Raw genomic sequence first — 16,031 nt, forward strand, 5'->3', positions numbered from 1 at the left:
GAGCTCAAGAATGAATGATCCTGGTGCATCCACAGACGCAGAGTTTTTAGCAGCCGAGTCTAAGCTTGCCCAAGACTTATCGAATTCAACAGTATCGTCCTTGGGACGATCCAATCAACTTACAAACCCTTTAAAGCAAGATTTAGCAGCTCAAAAAAGAAACCAAGCCTACTGCATACAATTTAGGTTACCAGAAAATGAAAGTTTGATTACCAGTCTTGACGCAACCTATTCCAAACTGGCTTCACCAGAGCGTGAATCTATTTTCTTGACTCAGGTGCCCCCTGGCCATGTTAATATGCTTGGACGAGTATACCTGTCTCAGACATTTATCACTTTTGAATCACAAGAAAAACTGCCTGCACCTCAGCAACATTTACCACTGTGTAAAGCAGTGTTCCCTCTGTATTGTGTCAAACGTGTAGAAAAGATACATTCTGGTGCGTATACCTCTGGCGTAGCTATTGTTACTTTACACAAAATAGAACATACCTTTACATTGCATGTAGGTTTGATATAAAAAATTAAGTGGTTTTTAAAACATGAGTATTAGGCAGAAAAAAACGACTGTGAACAGTTTTGTGAATCTCTTAAAAGTCTTTTAGTAAAGCAAGTCCCAACATTTAAAAAAGTAAAGCCATTCATTGCCACTTGTGAGTCAGAGTATCTTTGCCAAACAGATGTACAAGCACCTGCTGGCGGCCTCGGTTTAAAATTTGGTTACCCAGAAGATACGAAGAAATCAAAAGATAAAAGCAAAATTCGATTATGGAAGCTTTATTTCCAAGGTAAAACAGGAAGAAAAAAAAAAGAGGGTTTGGAGCAAAACATACTCATTTTTCCTTTCTCTTTGAAACAGAAAATGGGAGAAATTTGACAATGATCAAATTACCCACGTTTGGTAAGCTTATACGTGTTGGTCTTCCTAATAGACTTCGAGGGGAGATTTGGGAAGCCACTTCAGGGGCAATGTATTTGAGATTTGCAAATCAAGGTCTTTATGAAGAGGTGTTAGAAAAGTATCAAGGGCAAAAATCAACTTCGACAGAAGAAATTGAGAAGGACTTGAATCGGTCTTTACCGGAATATGCAGGGTATCAATCTTCAGAGGGCATTGATCGTCTTCGAAGGGTATTAACTGCTTACGCATGGAAAAATCCAGAGTTAGGATACTGTCAAGCGATGAACATTGTTACTTCTGCTCTTTTAATGTAAACACTGCAGATGTCTTTGGATTGTGTGAAATAATAATAATTTTTTATTAGATATACAACAGAAGAGCAAGCATTTTGGTTACTACATGTGCTTGTAGATAGTATGTGCCCTGGGTATTATAGTACAAGCATGTATGGTGCTTTACTTGATCAGATTGTTTTTGAAAAGCTTGTAGAGAAAACAATGCCTGTTTTATGGAGTCATTTTAAAAAGGCAGAAGTGGAACTTTCTATAGCATGCCTACCTTGGTTCCTCAGTCTTTATATCAATTCGATGCCATTAGAATTTGCTGTTCGTATTCTTGATATTTTGTTTATGGAAGGCCCAAGGATTTTATTTCAAATTGGGTAAGGAAAAAAAAAAAAACTCCCTTTTTATTTGTAGAAAAAGGTGCCTAAGTGACTTTTGTTTATTAGGTTGGCTATTTTAAAAATGTATGGAGAGGCATTATTACATGCAAGGGATGATGGTGCCTTTTTGGATATCATGAAAGGGTTCTTTCAATCTATCGGTGTTAGTAATAATCAGAACAGTGATAAAAGACGCTCTTTAAAGACAACGGTAAGACAATTATTCCTATAATCAAGGAGGTATCTTACAAATCTATAGAAGTTTAATGAAGTGATGCTACTTGCTGTAAGAAAAAAAAAATCAGAGGTTTTATCCAAATGCTTATCCTTCTTTAGCACAAAGAGTTTTCTCTGGTAACAAATGAAATGATAGCAGAACTTCGCAGACAAAATCAGCTCAAGGTGGGCGCAGGTATCGAGTCCTTTACAAAACGTACAGCTATTCGTCATTTGAAAGAGACAGCTGGTTTTACAAAAGAAGACATTGGGATTATTTATGATAAATATTTCGGTGCACTTTATTATGCCAGCAGAGAAACAGGAGATAAACCTGATTTGAAAATGAACAAGGAAGCCTTTCAAAATATGTTAGCCAGTATGACACCTTGGGCAAAGGTCAAGAGTAAAGATGAGAGTGCGGATTCGATTACTGCAAAAGATTTATGCACCAAATTTGTTTATCGAATTTATAAAAAGTTTTCAGGTGGCAAGGATGAATTGATTGATTTTCAAAAGATGGTGATTGGGATGAGTGAGATGCTTCAAGGGGTAAGAAAAGAAAAGAAAAATAGTGTGTAGGAATTTATTGAGATGATTAAAAAGAATATAGGATATCATGTCACATATGGACTGGTTTTTTAAATTATATGACGAAGACAAAGATGGTATTTTGACGAGTAAAGATATACTTAATATCAGTAAAGAGTTTTACTGGTTATTGAGTATATTAAAGGATGATGGTATTGCATGGGATGCTGTGACTAGCTTAATTGTTCACAGTTGTGAGCAATCTGAACTCGCCAAGGGAACACAACCTGATGAATCAAATTTAAAGCATAGACTTGCGGATCTAACCATGACAAATGATGATGCTTCACTACACACACGTATCAAACAAATTGAAAATGCTATCATTGCGGATGTGATTGATATCTCGCTACCCTCATTTCGAATGGTCATCCTTACAAATGAATCACTTGAAATCCTTTTCGACCACGGTTTTAAAAATAGCTTTAATTTCACAAAATCATCCACAGTGGATAGACAAAAGAGTCTTGGCCGAGAATTATTTGAAAACTTGTTTGTACAAGGACAGAAACTTGCACAACCACCCAGCCTATCACAATCGAAATCTACTCTATCGATTGGTCAAACAAGAAGCAGGTCACACTCTAATGCGTCGAGTACAGGAAATGATCACGAACAGATCGAAGTGGAAACACTCATGGATGAATGGGGCCATTTTGAAATATAAAAAGGAATTGTATAAGGTATTGTGCTATGATGTGTTTGTATTAAAATAGCATGATTTTTTTTTTATTTTATTTTTTGGTGGGATTGTGATAACATGTAATTATTTCGTCAACAAGTAAAATAACATGAATGATGCCAGATAGGCTTATTTATTGCACACAGATCAATAAATCATATGAGCATAAACTAAGAATAAATTAAATCTGCTTTTTACACAGGCCTTTTTTTTTTTTTTTTTTTTCTTCTTTCTTTCTTTCTTTCAATAATCATTATGACTCTTCCTATTGATAAAGTAATCAAATTAAATGTCGGAGGAATCCCTTATTACACATATCATGACACCTTGAGACGTTCACCTTATTTTATGAATTTATTGGACGGTGAAATGAAAAAGAAGACGTTTGTTAACGGAGACGAGATCTTTATAGATCGCAATGGGCAACTCTTTGAACATGTCATTGAATATTTACGAACAGGAAGCTTAGAGTCTATTGAAGACGATATAAAGTCTCTAAATAAACTAAGAGAAGAAGCGGAATATTATCAGTTGAAGGACTTGATAGATGCTATTAACGGTTAGAGCAGTTTATAAGACACTACTAAGAGTATTAACATAGAAAAGTATAGGACTGGTAGAAGGAATACCTGTGATTGAAAATACAATGTTAATTGGATCTAAAGGGCCACAAGAGAGTACAGTCAGGATACTGATGGATGCAATTGGGGAACAATCCACATTAAAATTAGCCTTTGCGACACAAATGAGAGTAGACTTGTACAAGGTTCATATTCACTGTAACGGTCGTATTCAGGGTTTGCAAAAAGTAGATAATCTCGATAAACAGATTGGGCTGGGTAAACAGTGGCCGCTGGTCTTGAGACAGCTGGCTGCCTCTATGCCCTTTGCGTCCTTGTATGTGGTAGAGGCTATGCGAGAAAAGGGATTGAATGTGAACAGGCTGAAAAAGGATACAGAAACATCACTGCCAGTAGAGCTACAAACAACAGAAGCAGCTTCACTACCGTTGGGACCCAAGACAAGAAAAGCGCATTTGAGATTTACAGAGAAAAGATGTAAAGGATATTTCGATATTGAATATTATCGATCACAGATGGCCATGTCTTTTAAATTTAAGAATAATCTGCACATTAGAAAAATTCTCGGTCAGATCGAAAGAAACATCATTTTGAACATAGAAGAAAAGGATGCCACATTAAATCCTTTTATACCAGAACTTAGTGAAACAACAATCGACAAATTACCAGAATTCCTTGAAGGCATTATTTAATTTGGCACAAAATAAAAAATATTTTATTGTATTAATGATGCGTTATAAATGAAATGAATAAATAAACAAAGAAAATTGATTCAGTCTAAAATAATTCTTGGATTTTTCTTGTTTATAAGTCATCTTCATCAGAGAAAACTTCTTCACCACGCTTACGACGTTCCATACGCTCCTTCTTCTTCTTACGGAGTTCCTTGGAAGTCAACTTCTTCTTCTTTTCAACGGCCTTGATGGTGTTACCTTGGGCATCAACCATATCTTCGGCTTCTTGTTCTTTGATGACAGTAGAACCGTTACCGCTGACCCAGTTGTGACCAGAGGGAGTCAAGCGACCGTTATCAACCTTCCAGACTTCGGTACACAAAGCTTCAGAGAATTCACGGTTGTGAGTAACGATGACGACACCACCACCGTATTCCTTGATGGCCATAGCCAAAGCACCAAGAGATTCACGATCCAAATAATTGGTAGGTTCGTCAAGAACCAACATGTGAGGCTTGTTCCACATAGCAGCACCAATGACAAGCTTGACCTTTTGACCACCAGAAAGACCACGGATACGAGAGTGAGTGGCGAATTCGGCTTCAAGACCGACTTCGGTCAAGTGCTTTTCAATTTCCTTGGCAGTCAAGGGACGGTTAAGACCCATCTTGGCAGCTTCGGCAGAGTCAACTTCGGCAATCTTCTTACCGAAACCCATGTCTTCAAGCTTTTGACGAGAGATCCAGGTGTTGTCAACAGAAGAACGACCGACCCAAGAAACTTCATATTCATAAGATTGCTTGAGCTTACGACGACCAACGATTTCTTCAATCACACGCTTTTCACCATCAATGACAAAGACTTGTTCCATGACCTTCTTGTTGGCTTCACCGTTCATACGATCGTTCTTGTCGAGTTCTTCACGATCTTCACCAGTAGCATAACGCCATTGGATGTATTCGTTAGGAGTGCTGTCCAAGTGTTGTTCGATGTGGTGGAAAGCGTGTTGAGCAACATAGGCAATACGCAAGTTAGGGTGCTTCCAGACAGTACCAACTTCAGATTCGATTTCACCAGTCAACAACTTGATCAAGGTAGACTTACCGGCACCGTTGGGACCAATGACGGCAACACGAGAAGCAAGAGAACATTGCATGGAGATGTCGATCAATTGCTTACGGTCGGAACCGGGGTATTGGAAGTCAACATTCTTCATCTTCAAGATAGCACGTTCCTTGGTCTTGATACCTTCCAAGTAACCAGGTTCAGGGAAAGTGAACTTGATTTGAGAGGCTTCCAAAGAGTAGTAAGAGGCAGCACGAGGAACCTTTCTGACGAATTCGGACAAGTTACCCTTATAACGCTTGAGCTTGTAGTTGGGTTCGTAGTGAATGATGTCGGAACAGACGTGATCCAAGAAACCAGAGTCGTGAGAGACAATGATGGAGGTAACAGTCTTCAAACCGAGGAGGTAGTTTTCTAACCAGGCAACGTTGACAACATCCAAGTGATTGGTAGGTTCATCCAACAAGAGAATATCAGCGTTCATCAACATGGCACGGGCAAGAGCAAGCTTCATCTTCCAACCACCAGAAAGTTCACCGATGGCCATCTTGGTAACCATTTGTTCAGAGAAACCATAGTCGAGGAGGATCTTACGGACTTGTTCGGGGTCCTTGGTTTCAACACCTTCGGAGGCAAGGATGAAGTCAACCAAAGGAGTATCGGCTTCGGAACCATCAATATCGTGTTCGACATAGACGGTCTTCAATTCAGAACGAGGAGGGAAACCTTCGACTTGTTCGTTGGCAATGGCACGCATAAGGGTGGATTTACCACAACCGTTAGCACCACAGAGACCGTAACGACGACCACGCTTAAGACGGAGGGCGGTACGGTTCAACAAGATCTTGGCACCATAGGCAAGGGAGAACTCACAGTTACAGAGATCCTCACCTTCATCATCTTCTTCCTCGGGGTCCTTAGGAGTAACAGCTTCTTCACACTTGTTCAAGGCAGAGAAAGCAAGAGCTTCAGCATCTTCAGTGGTGTAGAAGGACTTGGCATAGGGAGAAAGAGACTTGATCCAGACATCCTTGAAGAAGTTCTTGGAAACACAGAGAGCAAGAGCAACATCGTTCAAGAACTTGACGGTAGGAGCGAAAGCTTCATCAATGTCAGTAGGCAAGAGTTCCTTGATGGAGGTTTCAACCTTGGCCTTCTTTTGTTCCTTGGTGAAAACTTCAGTACCGGGGTTACCGACACGTTGAAGAGTGGCAAGAGCCTTTTGAACGACACCACGACATTCGGGGTCAGCAACAACATCTTGAACCTTTTCAAGAGCGGGCAAAAGAAGAGGCAAGAAAGGAGCAGCGACATCGGGATCATCGACAAGCTTGGACATGTTGTCAATAATCAAAGCGGCCTTACGCTTGATAGGAGTAGCACGTTCGTTCAAACCACGACCCAAGAGAGGAACCATGATGGACAAAGTGGCAGAGTCAACTTCTTGGACGAAGGTGGTGGCACCGAGCAAGTGAATGGTTTCGGGGACATTTTCGGGGTGGTTGATACAACCAATAACGGCAGGAATGAAACGTTCGATATCCTTGTTTTCGATAAGAGAACAGATAGAGGACATGGTTTCAGTGGCTTGCTTCTTGACTTCGGCCTTGGTATCCCACATACAGTCAGAGACGACGGGAATAACTTCAGGAATAGCAACAAAGAATTCCTTGGGGTGGGTCTTGGTCAAGAGAACCAAGAGGTCAAGAGAAAGCATCTTGGTTTGCCACTTGCAAGAGTTACCGAGACCTTCGAGGATGAAGGGAACAGTAAGAGAACAGGCATTGGGGTTCATCTTGGTGACAAAGTTCTTGGCAGCTTCAGCAGCAGCGTTCTTGATGGCAGCTTGCTTATCAGCTTGGAGTTCCAAGAGGTTGCTCAAGAGGGCAATGATGAAGGGTTCGGCTTGACCTTCAATGCTGTTGTTGGCAAGAGCAGAGAAAGCAGCAACAGCGGACAAACGGGCACCGTTGCTCTTCTTGTTACCGAAATCCTTGACAATAGCATCAACAATACCAGCATGCTTGAGGGAAAGGACGCCGTTAGACTTGACGAAAGCAGCGAGTTCTTCGGCGACAGACTCGCGGTCAGCATCGGAGGCACCAGAAAGCTTGGTAAGGATTTCCTTGGCCTTGGTGGTTTCAACCTCACTAGGAGAGACAGTAATAGTCATCTTCTTGGATTGGATTTCGCTCTTTTGTTGTGCGGCAGGCATCTTTGATTTTCTAAAAGATAATTTAGTGATCTTATTGAAGAGTGTAGATGGTTAGTTTTACCTATAGAGAAGGGATAGAGCGAAAAATGAGGGAGTTCCCGTAAAGAAAAAAGAGTTGAAGAAGAGAAAAAAAAAAACTTTTTTTTTATCGATAGTGGACCTTTTTATCCCTGATTTCCCAAAAAAAAAGTTTTTTAGTGGTTTTTATAATACAATTTATACAGCCTATTAAGCGGAGATCAGATTATTGGCCACCACTCATAGTTTTCATTCAGCTTCTATAAGTGAAACAATGAGATAGTGAATTAAAAACAGTTGAGATGTATGTACTTGCTCTCGATTGTGTTGGTTACACTCAAATCAAGATAACAGATTACATACCTTTCTTTATCTTTTCAAAGGGCTGTTTGTTTATTGTAAACAGTCCAACATTTAAATTAAGGAGTTTGTTTGCTTTCTTGATCGTGTATAAGCCACGCGTTTTATGATCGGAATATAAAATTAGGAAAAAAACTACGGATAAAGAAAAGCAGCAATCATGTAACCAATAAAGAAGGAACATGCTCAAAGGGCAGCAAAAAGACAATGTCTGCTAAAGATATGCTCCGTCACAGAAAAAAAAGGAAATGTTTTACTATGTATATATCATATCCCACCATAACTGATTGATCCTTTTGAGGCAAGTAAAGACTGAGCAGCTAAAATGGGAAGCGTCTGTGGTCTTTTGTGGTTTTAGTAAGGACATAACAGGAAAAAGAAAAGAGACAAAAATTTACTCGTAGTGTTCCAAATAAGATGACAGAGGTATATTGATCTCTGGTTAGTTGACAGAAAAAGCTGCCTTAGCAGCTAATTGAAAAATCCTACGCAATTATAAATGGAAGAAATAAAAGAAACATGAGCATAAAGAGAACAGAAAATGAGAAGAACGCGTATTGAAAAAAAAAGAGAAATACGCAAATGCCGCAGACAAAAAAAAATGTAAAGGTATGTTATTAAACAAAAGTACGGCAACAGAGTATTGGAATCACATTCAATTTCCAATGTCACAGCCACATATTTACATGAAAAGAAAGCAATCTATTTTCCTTTTTGCTTTCATTTTAGATAAATTGTAAACTTTAATGACATAGGAATTGGTAAGCATATCATTTGTTTTATACAGGTTGCTAAAAAAAAGTCATGGTAATTCAAAATACTTACAATAGCTGTCGTATACATGATGTTCAGATTTCATTAATAGCTTATGTTATCACAAAGAAGAAAAAAGAAACCTAAACCCAGAGGTTCAAATGGTAGTATTAGACGCACCCAAGAAGGGATTGATAAAAAAAAAAAGAACAAAGGCTGAAGCTCAGAGAGAGCAAAAAGGATAGGAGATATTAAAGATATGAAAAAAAAAAAAGAAAAACTGCTTGATATTAAGGCTATTTTTCAATAAACGAGCGTAAAGATGCAATGTCAAATATTTGTAAGCAACCCTTTGTAACTTGGAGTTAATAAATTTGAGTTACCCCAAGGGTAATGTGAGACTTAAGGTACAAAACAGGAACAGAAAAGAATTTCTTACTACACAACGCAGACTAATACCCCTAACCTTCTTTTCTTTCATTCACTTTGTATGATTTTCATTTTGCAACAAAACAATGCAATAGCTTACTATACAAAATAGCGCACATTTGTCGACAAAACATGGCATTCACTTTTATTCATTGACAAGATTTAAAAAATCACAATCCATTTCTCACAAAGAGATGTATGTTATTTCTCTAGACATTAGCATCATGATGACTAAGGCCCTATTAAGATTTCAGTCGCTAAAAGTACTTCCTTTTTTTTAATTTTTTTGCATGTGTTCAAATAAACTATCAGAGTGAGCATATGCTAAAATGATAGCTATCTAAGCCTTTATAAATAAGAATGTCTTTAGAAGCATGAACAGAGAAAGAAGAGTTAATGAGTGCACAGACCAAGTCAGCAAATGTAGAAAGAAGTAAATGCGTGTTTTATGTTTCATCTACCAGTTGTTTATATGCAAAAGGAAGGGTGGGCTTTTACTGGAGCATGTCAGTCTTGAGCTGCCTGTCGAGATGGTGTATGATTGATGCGATCCTTTGAGTGTTTTTGGGGTTTATTATGCCCAAGATACACTGCTATCAGTGTTCGTAAGGTAATAATAGTTGTGTCTTACAAACTCTTAATTACAAAAAAGGTGCCTGACAATTATAAAAGAGGCTTACAAAAATAAAAAAACCAAGCAAGCTTTGTTTCTATTTGTATACTAACATAATACGTTTTGACATGTACACTAATGATATTCTATGCAAACTCTTTTATTTTATTTGAAACTTTAGTCTACAACTATATATAATCTACAATTTTATATGGGAAAAAAAGTATAATGGGTGGTGTATATGAGAATTACAAATTGGTGGTGAATATGTATAACAGCTCTTATTGAGAGCCAGTGGTGTTGCTGCTACTGTTATCAGTAGAGGTGTTTTCACTTTGAGCAGCACGGTTCTTGTAAACCATTTCAAAGAGCTTCAAGGAGCTAGATTGAAGATCATCAATCTTGGCCTTCAATTCTTCAGGGTTGACAGAGGAATCACCAGATTGAGCCTTCAAGGCTTCAGTACGAAGGGTGGTGATCTTTTCCTTGAGCTTTTCAGCTTCGGCTTTGTCGAGTTGTTCCTTAAAGTCATCCATAGCCTTTTCGGTTTCGCTCATGACAGAGTCAGCACGGTTGGCCATCTCGATGGTTTCACGACGAGCACGATCAGCTTCAGCATTGGCTTCGGCTTGTTGAATCATGTTTTCAATTTCATCATTGCTCAAACCGGAAGAGGCGGCAATGGTCATCGATTGATCACGGTTGGTAGCCTTGTCCTTGGCACTGACGTTGACGATACCATCGGCATCAATATCGAATTCGACTTGAATTTGAGGAACACCCTTAGGGGCAGGAGGAATACCAGTCAAGTTGAAGTCACCCAAAAGCTTGTTGTCACGGCAAAGTTCACGTTCACCTTGGAAGACACGGACGGAAACTTGAGTTTGACCATCGGCAGCAGTAGAGAAAACTTGAGCCTTCTTGGTAGGGATGGTGGTGTTACGGTTGATCAGACGAGTAAAGACACCACCGAGGGTTTCGATACCCAAGGAAAGGGGAGTGACATCGAGCAACAAGATGTCAGTGACGGAACCGGCAAGGACACCACCTTGAATGGCAGCACCGATAGCAACAGCTTCATCAGGGTTAACAGACTTACTGGGTTCTCTACCAAACACTTGCTTGACAGTATCGACGACCTTGGGCATACGAGACATACCACCAACCAAGATAACATCGTTCACTTCCTTATTGCTAATACCAGCATCCTTCATGGCCTTTTCACAAGGAGAGATAGTGCGGCTGATGAGGTCACCGACAAGGCCTTCGTACTTGGCACGGGTCAACTTGGAGTTGATGTGCTTGGGACCAGTGGCGTCAGCAGTAATATAAGGCAAGTTGATGTCGGTTTGAACAGTAGAGGACAATTCAATCTTGGCCTTTTCACAAGCTTCACGGATACGTTGAATGGCCATACGATCGCCAGAAAGATCGATGCCAGATTCGTCCTTGAATTCCTTGACAACATGACGGACAAGGTGAGAGTCGAAATCTTCACCACCAAGGGCAGTATCACCGTTGGTAGACTTGACTTCAAAGACACCATTTTGAATTTCGAGGATAGAGATATCAAAAGTACCACCTCCCAAATCGTAAACAGCAATAGTAGAATCGCCAGACTTGTCAAGACCATAGGCCAAGGCAGCAGCCGTGGGTTCATTGATCACACGCATGACATCAAGACCGGCAATCTTACCAGCGTCCTTGGTGGCTTGACGCTGAGCATCGTTGAAATAAGCAGGGACAGTGATAACAGCATGCTTGACCTTCTTGCTCAAGAAACCTTCGGCGGTTTCCTTCATCTTACCCAAAACGAAAGCACCGATTTGAGAAGGAGAATACTTTTGACCGTTGGCTTCAACCCAGGCGTCGCCGTTGTTGTGAGCAACAATCTTGTAGGAAACAGCAGGGATATCTGCTTGAACTGCGGGATCCTTGAATTGACGACCAATCAAACGCTTGGTGGCATAGACGGTATTTTGAGAGTTGACTACAGCCTAAAACAATGAAGATGAGTCATACTATTCGGAAAATCAAGGATCCAGAAAAAATCTCTTTGTCATTATTCTCCTTTTCCATTTCTCTTCCCCCCCCTCTCCCCTCAATGCTTTTCCAAAATGAAATTGGGTTAATAGTTTACCTGACGCTTAGCAGCTTGGCCGACCAACAATTCACCATCTTTAGTAAAAGCAACTACGGAAGGAGTAGTACGAGCACCTTCAGCATTTTCAATCACACGAGGGTTTTTGCCTTCCATAACGGACACACAAGAGTTGGTAGTACCCAAATCAATACCAATAACGGGTCCATTGACACCAGAACTGTAAGATCGAGAGAAAGTAGAGAGAACACCAGTCTATAAGAAAAAAATAGCCCCTTAATTTTTGAGGAAAAAAAAAAGTTGACAGTTTTGTATACTTACGTTACGTGTCAAGCTAGGTAAGAGACGTCTATGGGCAACTTTGGATAAATTATACATTATAATGTTAAAACAAAGAAAGGCAAAGTTAAAGGAAAAGAGAGAAGAAAAGAAAACGCAGGAACGTTTATATAGGCAAGGTGCCTTCAAAAATCTTTTGCCGGGGTTATAAGTTTAGTGTAGGAATTGATCTTCCGATCCCGATCTTCATCTAAAGGATAAAAAATTATTACTGTATAAATCAATGATAGATCATGTTCCAGTACAACGCTACGCTCAGAATCATTATAGCCATAAGCACGGTGATTGACGTTTGAAAAATATTTAACTTGAGGTTCCATAAGCTGTTAAATTAGTCGACGTTGAAAGGTTAAGACACTAAAAAAAAGTATTTCATAATCCACAGGTAAGTACTAAAAACAAATGACAAAAAGGGATACAAAGTGAGAAAAAAAAATAGGTTGCTTTTTGTGTATTCATTGAAATGCTTTGAATAAAACAACCTATTTTTTTATTACGTTTGTTCTACTGCGCATCTTAAAGCAGGAAGATTCTTTATCCATTTTTCTACCAGTGCTTTCCATCCTAATATCGGATTTTCTGTGAAATTCAATTGGCAGTCTGAGATTTCCTACTGCGAATAAATACAGTAAACTGATTGGTCAAAGCAAACTTATTCACACTGTCATAAACTTTTTTAAATTTCAGGGTAAGCACATATCCAATCGTTTTTGAGCTCATATGGTCTACTCAAGGTTATCATATCACCAATTAATTTAGTTATTTGCAATCCTCTTGAACCAAACATCACGGAGTATGCCACACAGATTTAGAAATAAAGAGATCATCATTTTATGCATTAGAGTGCTTGTCAGAGAAACTACGTAAAAGATGTCAAGACAATGCATTTTGTATACCGTTTTAGACATTCACACTGTAACACAGCCATTTGTAAGCATACTCACAATAAACGTTGCTGATCGATTTAGATCAAAACAGACAAAAAAAAACATGTAACATGCAAATAATTGCTGGTGTTTTCTTTAACAAGTCCACAGCATTTGTTACAACATCAAGGTACCTAATTTGAGACAAATCTGACGGTATTCAAAAAGTGACTGTGATATCCAATAAGGACCACCCCTCCCTCTCTCATGTCAGTGTAAAAAAAAAACTTTTTGTTTTCTCTTCAATGTCAACATTTCGCTTATTTTCACGCAAGTTTTTGTCTAAACTTGACAATGCCAAGTTTGTTGAAGCCGATGTTAAACCACAACTTGTATTTAATGAGAAGAAAGCAAAGTCATTCTGGAGACCCGCTCGACTTTCAAGACGTACTCAAAACGATTTAAGAAAAGCTTGCATTCAACAAGGGATTGAACCTACAACGATTGGATTACTGCCACCAACACCTCCTAAACCACTCAGATATAAGCCTAATAAATTAGAAAAGCATGAACGTACGAGAGCTGAAAGACAGGCTACAATTCAACGTAATATGGAAAAGATGCCAGAAACCATTCAAGCATGGAAGGAGGTAATGAGAAAAGGACTTTTAAGCAACAGAATATACTCACTGATTGTTATTTTGTAATAGGACAAGTTAAAGGAACTCGCAAAACAAAAGACTTCAATGCCATTTTAGATTACAAAAAAGAGACGTTATTTAATAAAAGATTGCATGTAAAAAGGGACTTTTATATCTTTACGACTTGTTGCATTAAAAAATGACATATCCAAAAAGCCACAAGAGTACATCTATACTATGAACCGTAATGATCTGAGTCATCTTTTTTTTTTATACATTTTTTTCCCTTCTTTCTTTCTATATTTCCAATGGCTATCGAGTCCATCCCAATCGTAGATTTTTCCAACTTCAAAACAAATCCAGAAAAGGTAGCTCAAGAAGTCGTTGATGCTTGTAAATCCATTGGATTTTTCTACATGATAAATCATGATATTCCTCAAAGTGATATCGAAAAAGCATTTGCATTGGTAAATAAACAAAGCCATATACTATATAAAACAACGTAACAAGTACACGCACAGAGCAAAGAGTATTTTGATTTGCCTACTGAAGAAAAGCGTAAGCATTTAATTCATGAAGACAACCATGGCTATTCTGAAATATACAGTGAAAGGTTATATTAAGAGTATATTACTTTATAAGGCATGATTAACTTTTATTTAGATTGGATCCTAAAGTACAACGACAAGGAGATCATAAAGAGTATATAAAGCGATGATTTATCCAGAACTTATATAACTTACTTTGTGTTTTAGAGGATTCAACTTTCGGTGCTTTAAAGATAATAAACCCTTTGCTCCACTTCCTTCTGTATTTGATAAAGAAAAAGAATTCCTGTGTTACTTTTCCAAGGTAACCTTAAAAAGCAATCGATTTTATAGCTTATGTTTCTCATGCTTGCATATATAAACAAAAAAAAAAGAAATGCCATGCTACTGCTCTTCAAATCTTGATTGCATTTGGTATTGCATTAGAGGTAATGCAAACATCTCTAGCTTTATTATTTTGCTCATAATGCTTGCAACACATACCTAGATTCCCGAAGAAAATGGTGGTAAAGAATTCTTTTCTAAATCTCATTCATACGATAAATCTGCAAGCGTTCTTCGTTTCCTCAAATACCCTCGTGGAGGAGAAGCTGCATACAAAGACCATGTAAGAGCTGGTGCTCATTCGGATTACGGATCTATCACTTTACTCTTTCAAAAGGATGTTCCTGGCTTAGAAGTTCAGGCAAGTCGTACTGAATGGATCTCAGCTCCTCTTATTCCTGGTGCCATCTTGGTCAACGTGGGTGATGCAATGGAGCTGTGGACGAATGGACTCTTCAAATCCACCATTCATCGAGTCACATTTTTACCTGAGCATAATCACCTCGACCGCTATTCGATGCCATTCTTTTTTCATCCTGATGACAATGTTCCCTTGACTCCGGTTCCTTCAAGGTTTGTAAATCAAACCTTGTCAAGTACAGGTGATCATGCTTATACGTCTGGAGAGTACTTGAGAAGAAAGCTGGATGCGACTTATAATTATGCTGCAAAAAAGAATTCAAATTAACAACCTTATCTATACTGTTTAAAAAGAAATTGTACCAGGTTGATGAAGGCAAATAAAGTCTTGTATATTTTATCAAGTATGCCATCAGCACTTGTTTTTATGCATTCTTATTTACGAATCATTCTTTCTTTATGATCAATAACTTATTGATAATGTTCCTAGTAAATGCTTTTTTTTATTGAGCCATGAAAACATTAGGACAACAAATAAAGAAAGAATAAATTCAAATCATACATGACCAAGCATTAAAAATAAAGAAAAAAACCATTAATCACAATTCTTTTTCAAAACCCCCCCCAAAAAATCATCTTTAAATTTATAGTCTTTATTTATTCCTACCTTTCTCTTGTTATTGATAAATATGCTCGCCTTATTTTATGGATTTATTGAACAATGGAGTGGAAAGGAAAACGGTTGTTAATGAATACGAGATCTTTATAGATTAAAATGGATGTATTCTTTAATATTTTTGAATAATTGAGAACAAATAGCTTAGTCTAAAGAGTTAATGATGTACTAGACAAAGTGAAAGAAGAAGTAGAACATCATATTTAATGATTTGGGCCAGAAAGGATTTTAATATTCATCTTTTTTAAAAAAAAAATAAAATAAAAAAAGAAGGTTGTTGTGAATAAACCCACCCTTTGACAAGAAACCCTCGTATCATCATTTTTTAACGATGTGAGGAAGCATGCTACTAGCACCTGAGATACAAACATTTATACTGACTTAACCTATTCAAATAAATTGTGGTAGTTCTAT

At 38.2% G+C, this 16,031-nt stretch overlaps 6 protein-coding genes across 6 annotated transcripts; 4 read left to right on the plus strand and 2 right to left on the minus strand.

The window, feature by feature from the left end:
- Positions 1-879: 879 nt before the first annotated feature.
- On the plus strand, positions 880-3,039 carry RO3G_07207 (uncharacterized protein; the record flags this gene model as incomplete). The annotated part of the gene is made up of 5 exons (XM_067661797.1): positions 880-1,211; positions 1,266-1,562; positions 1,632-1,776; positions 1,902-2,333; positions 2,395-3,039. 5 exons carry the CDS (start codon positions 880-882, stop codon positions 3,037-3,039), a joined length of 1,851 nt encoding a protein of 616 aa, XP_067517898.1.
- Positions 3,040-3,309: 270 nt separating this feature from the next.
- On the plus strand, positions 3,310-4,327 carry RO3G_07208 (uncharacterized protein; the record flags this gene model as incomplete). The annotated part of the gene is made up of 2 exons (XM_067661798.1): positions 3,310-3,613; positions 3,666-4,327. 2 exons carry the CDS (start codon positions 3,310-3,312, stop codon positions 4,325-4,327), a joined length of 966 nt encoding a protein of 321 aa, XP_067517899.1.
- A 112-nt stretch (positions 4,328-4,439) lies between these two features.
- Positions 4,440-7,589, minus strand: RO3G_07209 (uncharacterized protein; the record flags this gene model as incomplete). Its single annotated transcript, XM_067661799.1, has 1 exon — positions 4,440-7,589. One exon carries the CDS (start codon positions 7,587-7,589, stop codon positions 4,440-4,442), a length of 3,150 nt encoding a protein of 1,049 aa, XP_067517900.1.
- A 2,454-nt stretch (positions 7,590-10,043) lies between these two features.
- Positions 10,044-12,241, minus strand: RO3G_07210 (hsp7-like protein; the record flags this gene model as incomplete). The annotated part of the gene is made up of 3 exons (XM_067661800.1): positions 10,044-11,759; positions 11,903-12,118; positions 12,185-12,241. 3 exons carry the CDS (start codon positions 12,239-12,241, stop codon positions 10,044-10,046), a joined length of 1,989 nt encoding a protein of 662 aa, XP_067517901.1.
- A 1,132-nt stretch (positions 12,242-13,373) lies between these two features.
- Positions 13,374-13,826, plus strand: RO3G_07211 (uncharacterized protein; the record flags this gene model as incomplete). The annotated part of the gene is made up of 2 exons (XM_067661801.1): positions 13,374-13,718; positions 13,779-13,826. 2 exons carry the CDS (start codon positions 13,374-13,376, stop codon positions 13,824-13,826), a joined length of 393 nt encoding a protein of 130 aa, XP_067517902.1.
- Positions 13,827-14,017: 191 nt separating this feature from the next.
- On the plus strand, positions 14,018-15,269 carry RO3G_07212 (uncharacterized protein; the record flags this gene model as incomplete). Its single annotated transcript, XM_067661802.1, has 6 exons — positions 14,018-14,176; positions 14,231-14,267; positions 14,373-14,411; positions 14,491-14,561; positions 14,632-14,685; positions 14,745-15,269. The coding sequence occupies 6 exons, from the start codon at positions 14,018-14,020 to the stop codon at positions 15,267-15,269; spliced, it is 885 nt and encodes a 294-aa protein (XP_067517903.1).
- Positions 15,270-16,031: the final 762 nt, after the last annotated feature.

Source organism: Rhizopus delemar, genomic scaffold, assembly GCF_000149305.1.
Source record: "Rhizopus delemar RA 99-880 supercont3.5 genomic scaffold, whole genome shotgun sequence".
Lineage (NCBI taxonomy): Eukaryota > Fungi > Mucoromycota > Mucoromycetes > Mucorales > Rhizopodaceae > Rhizopus > Rhizopus delemar.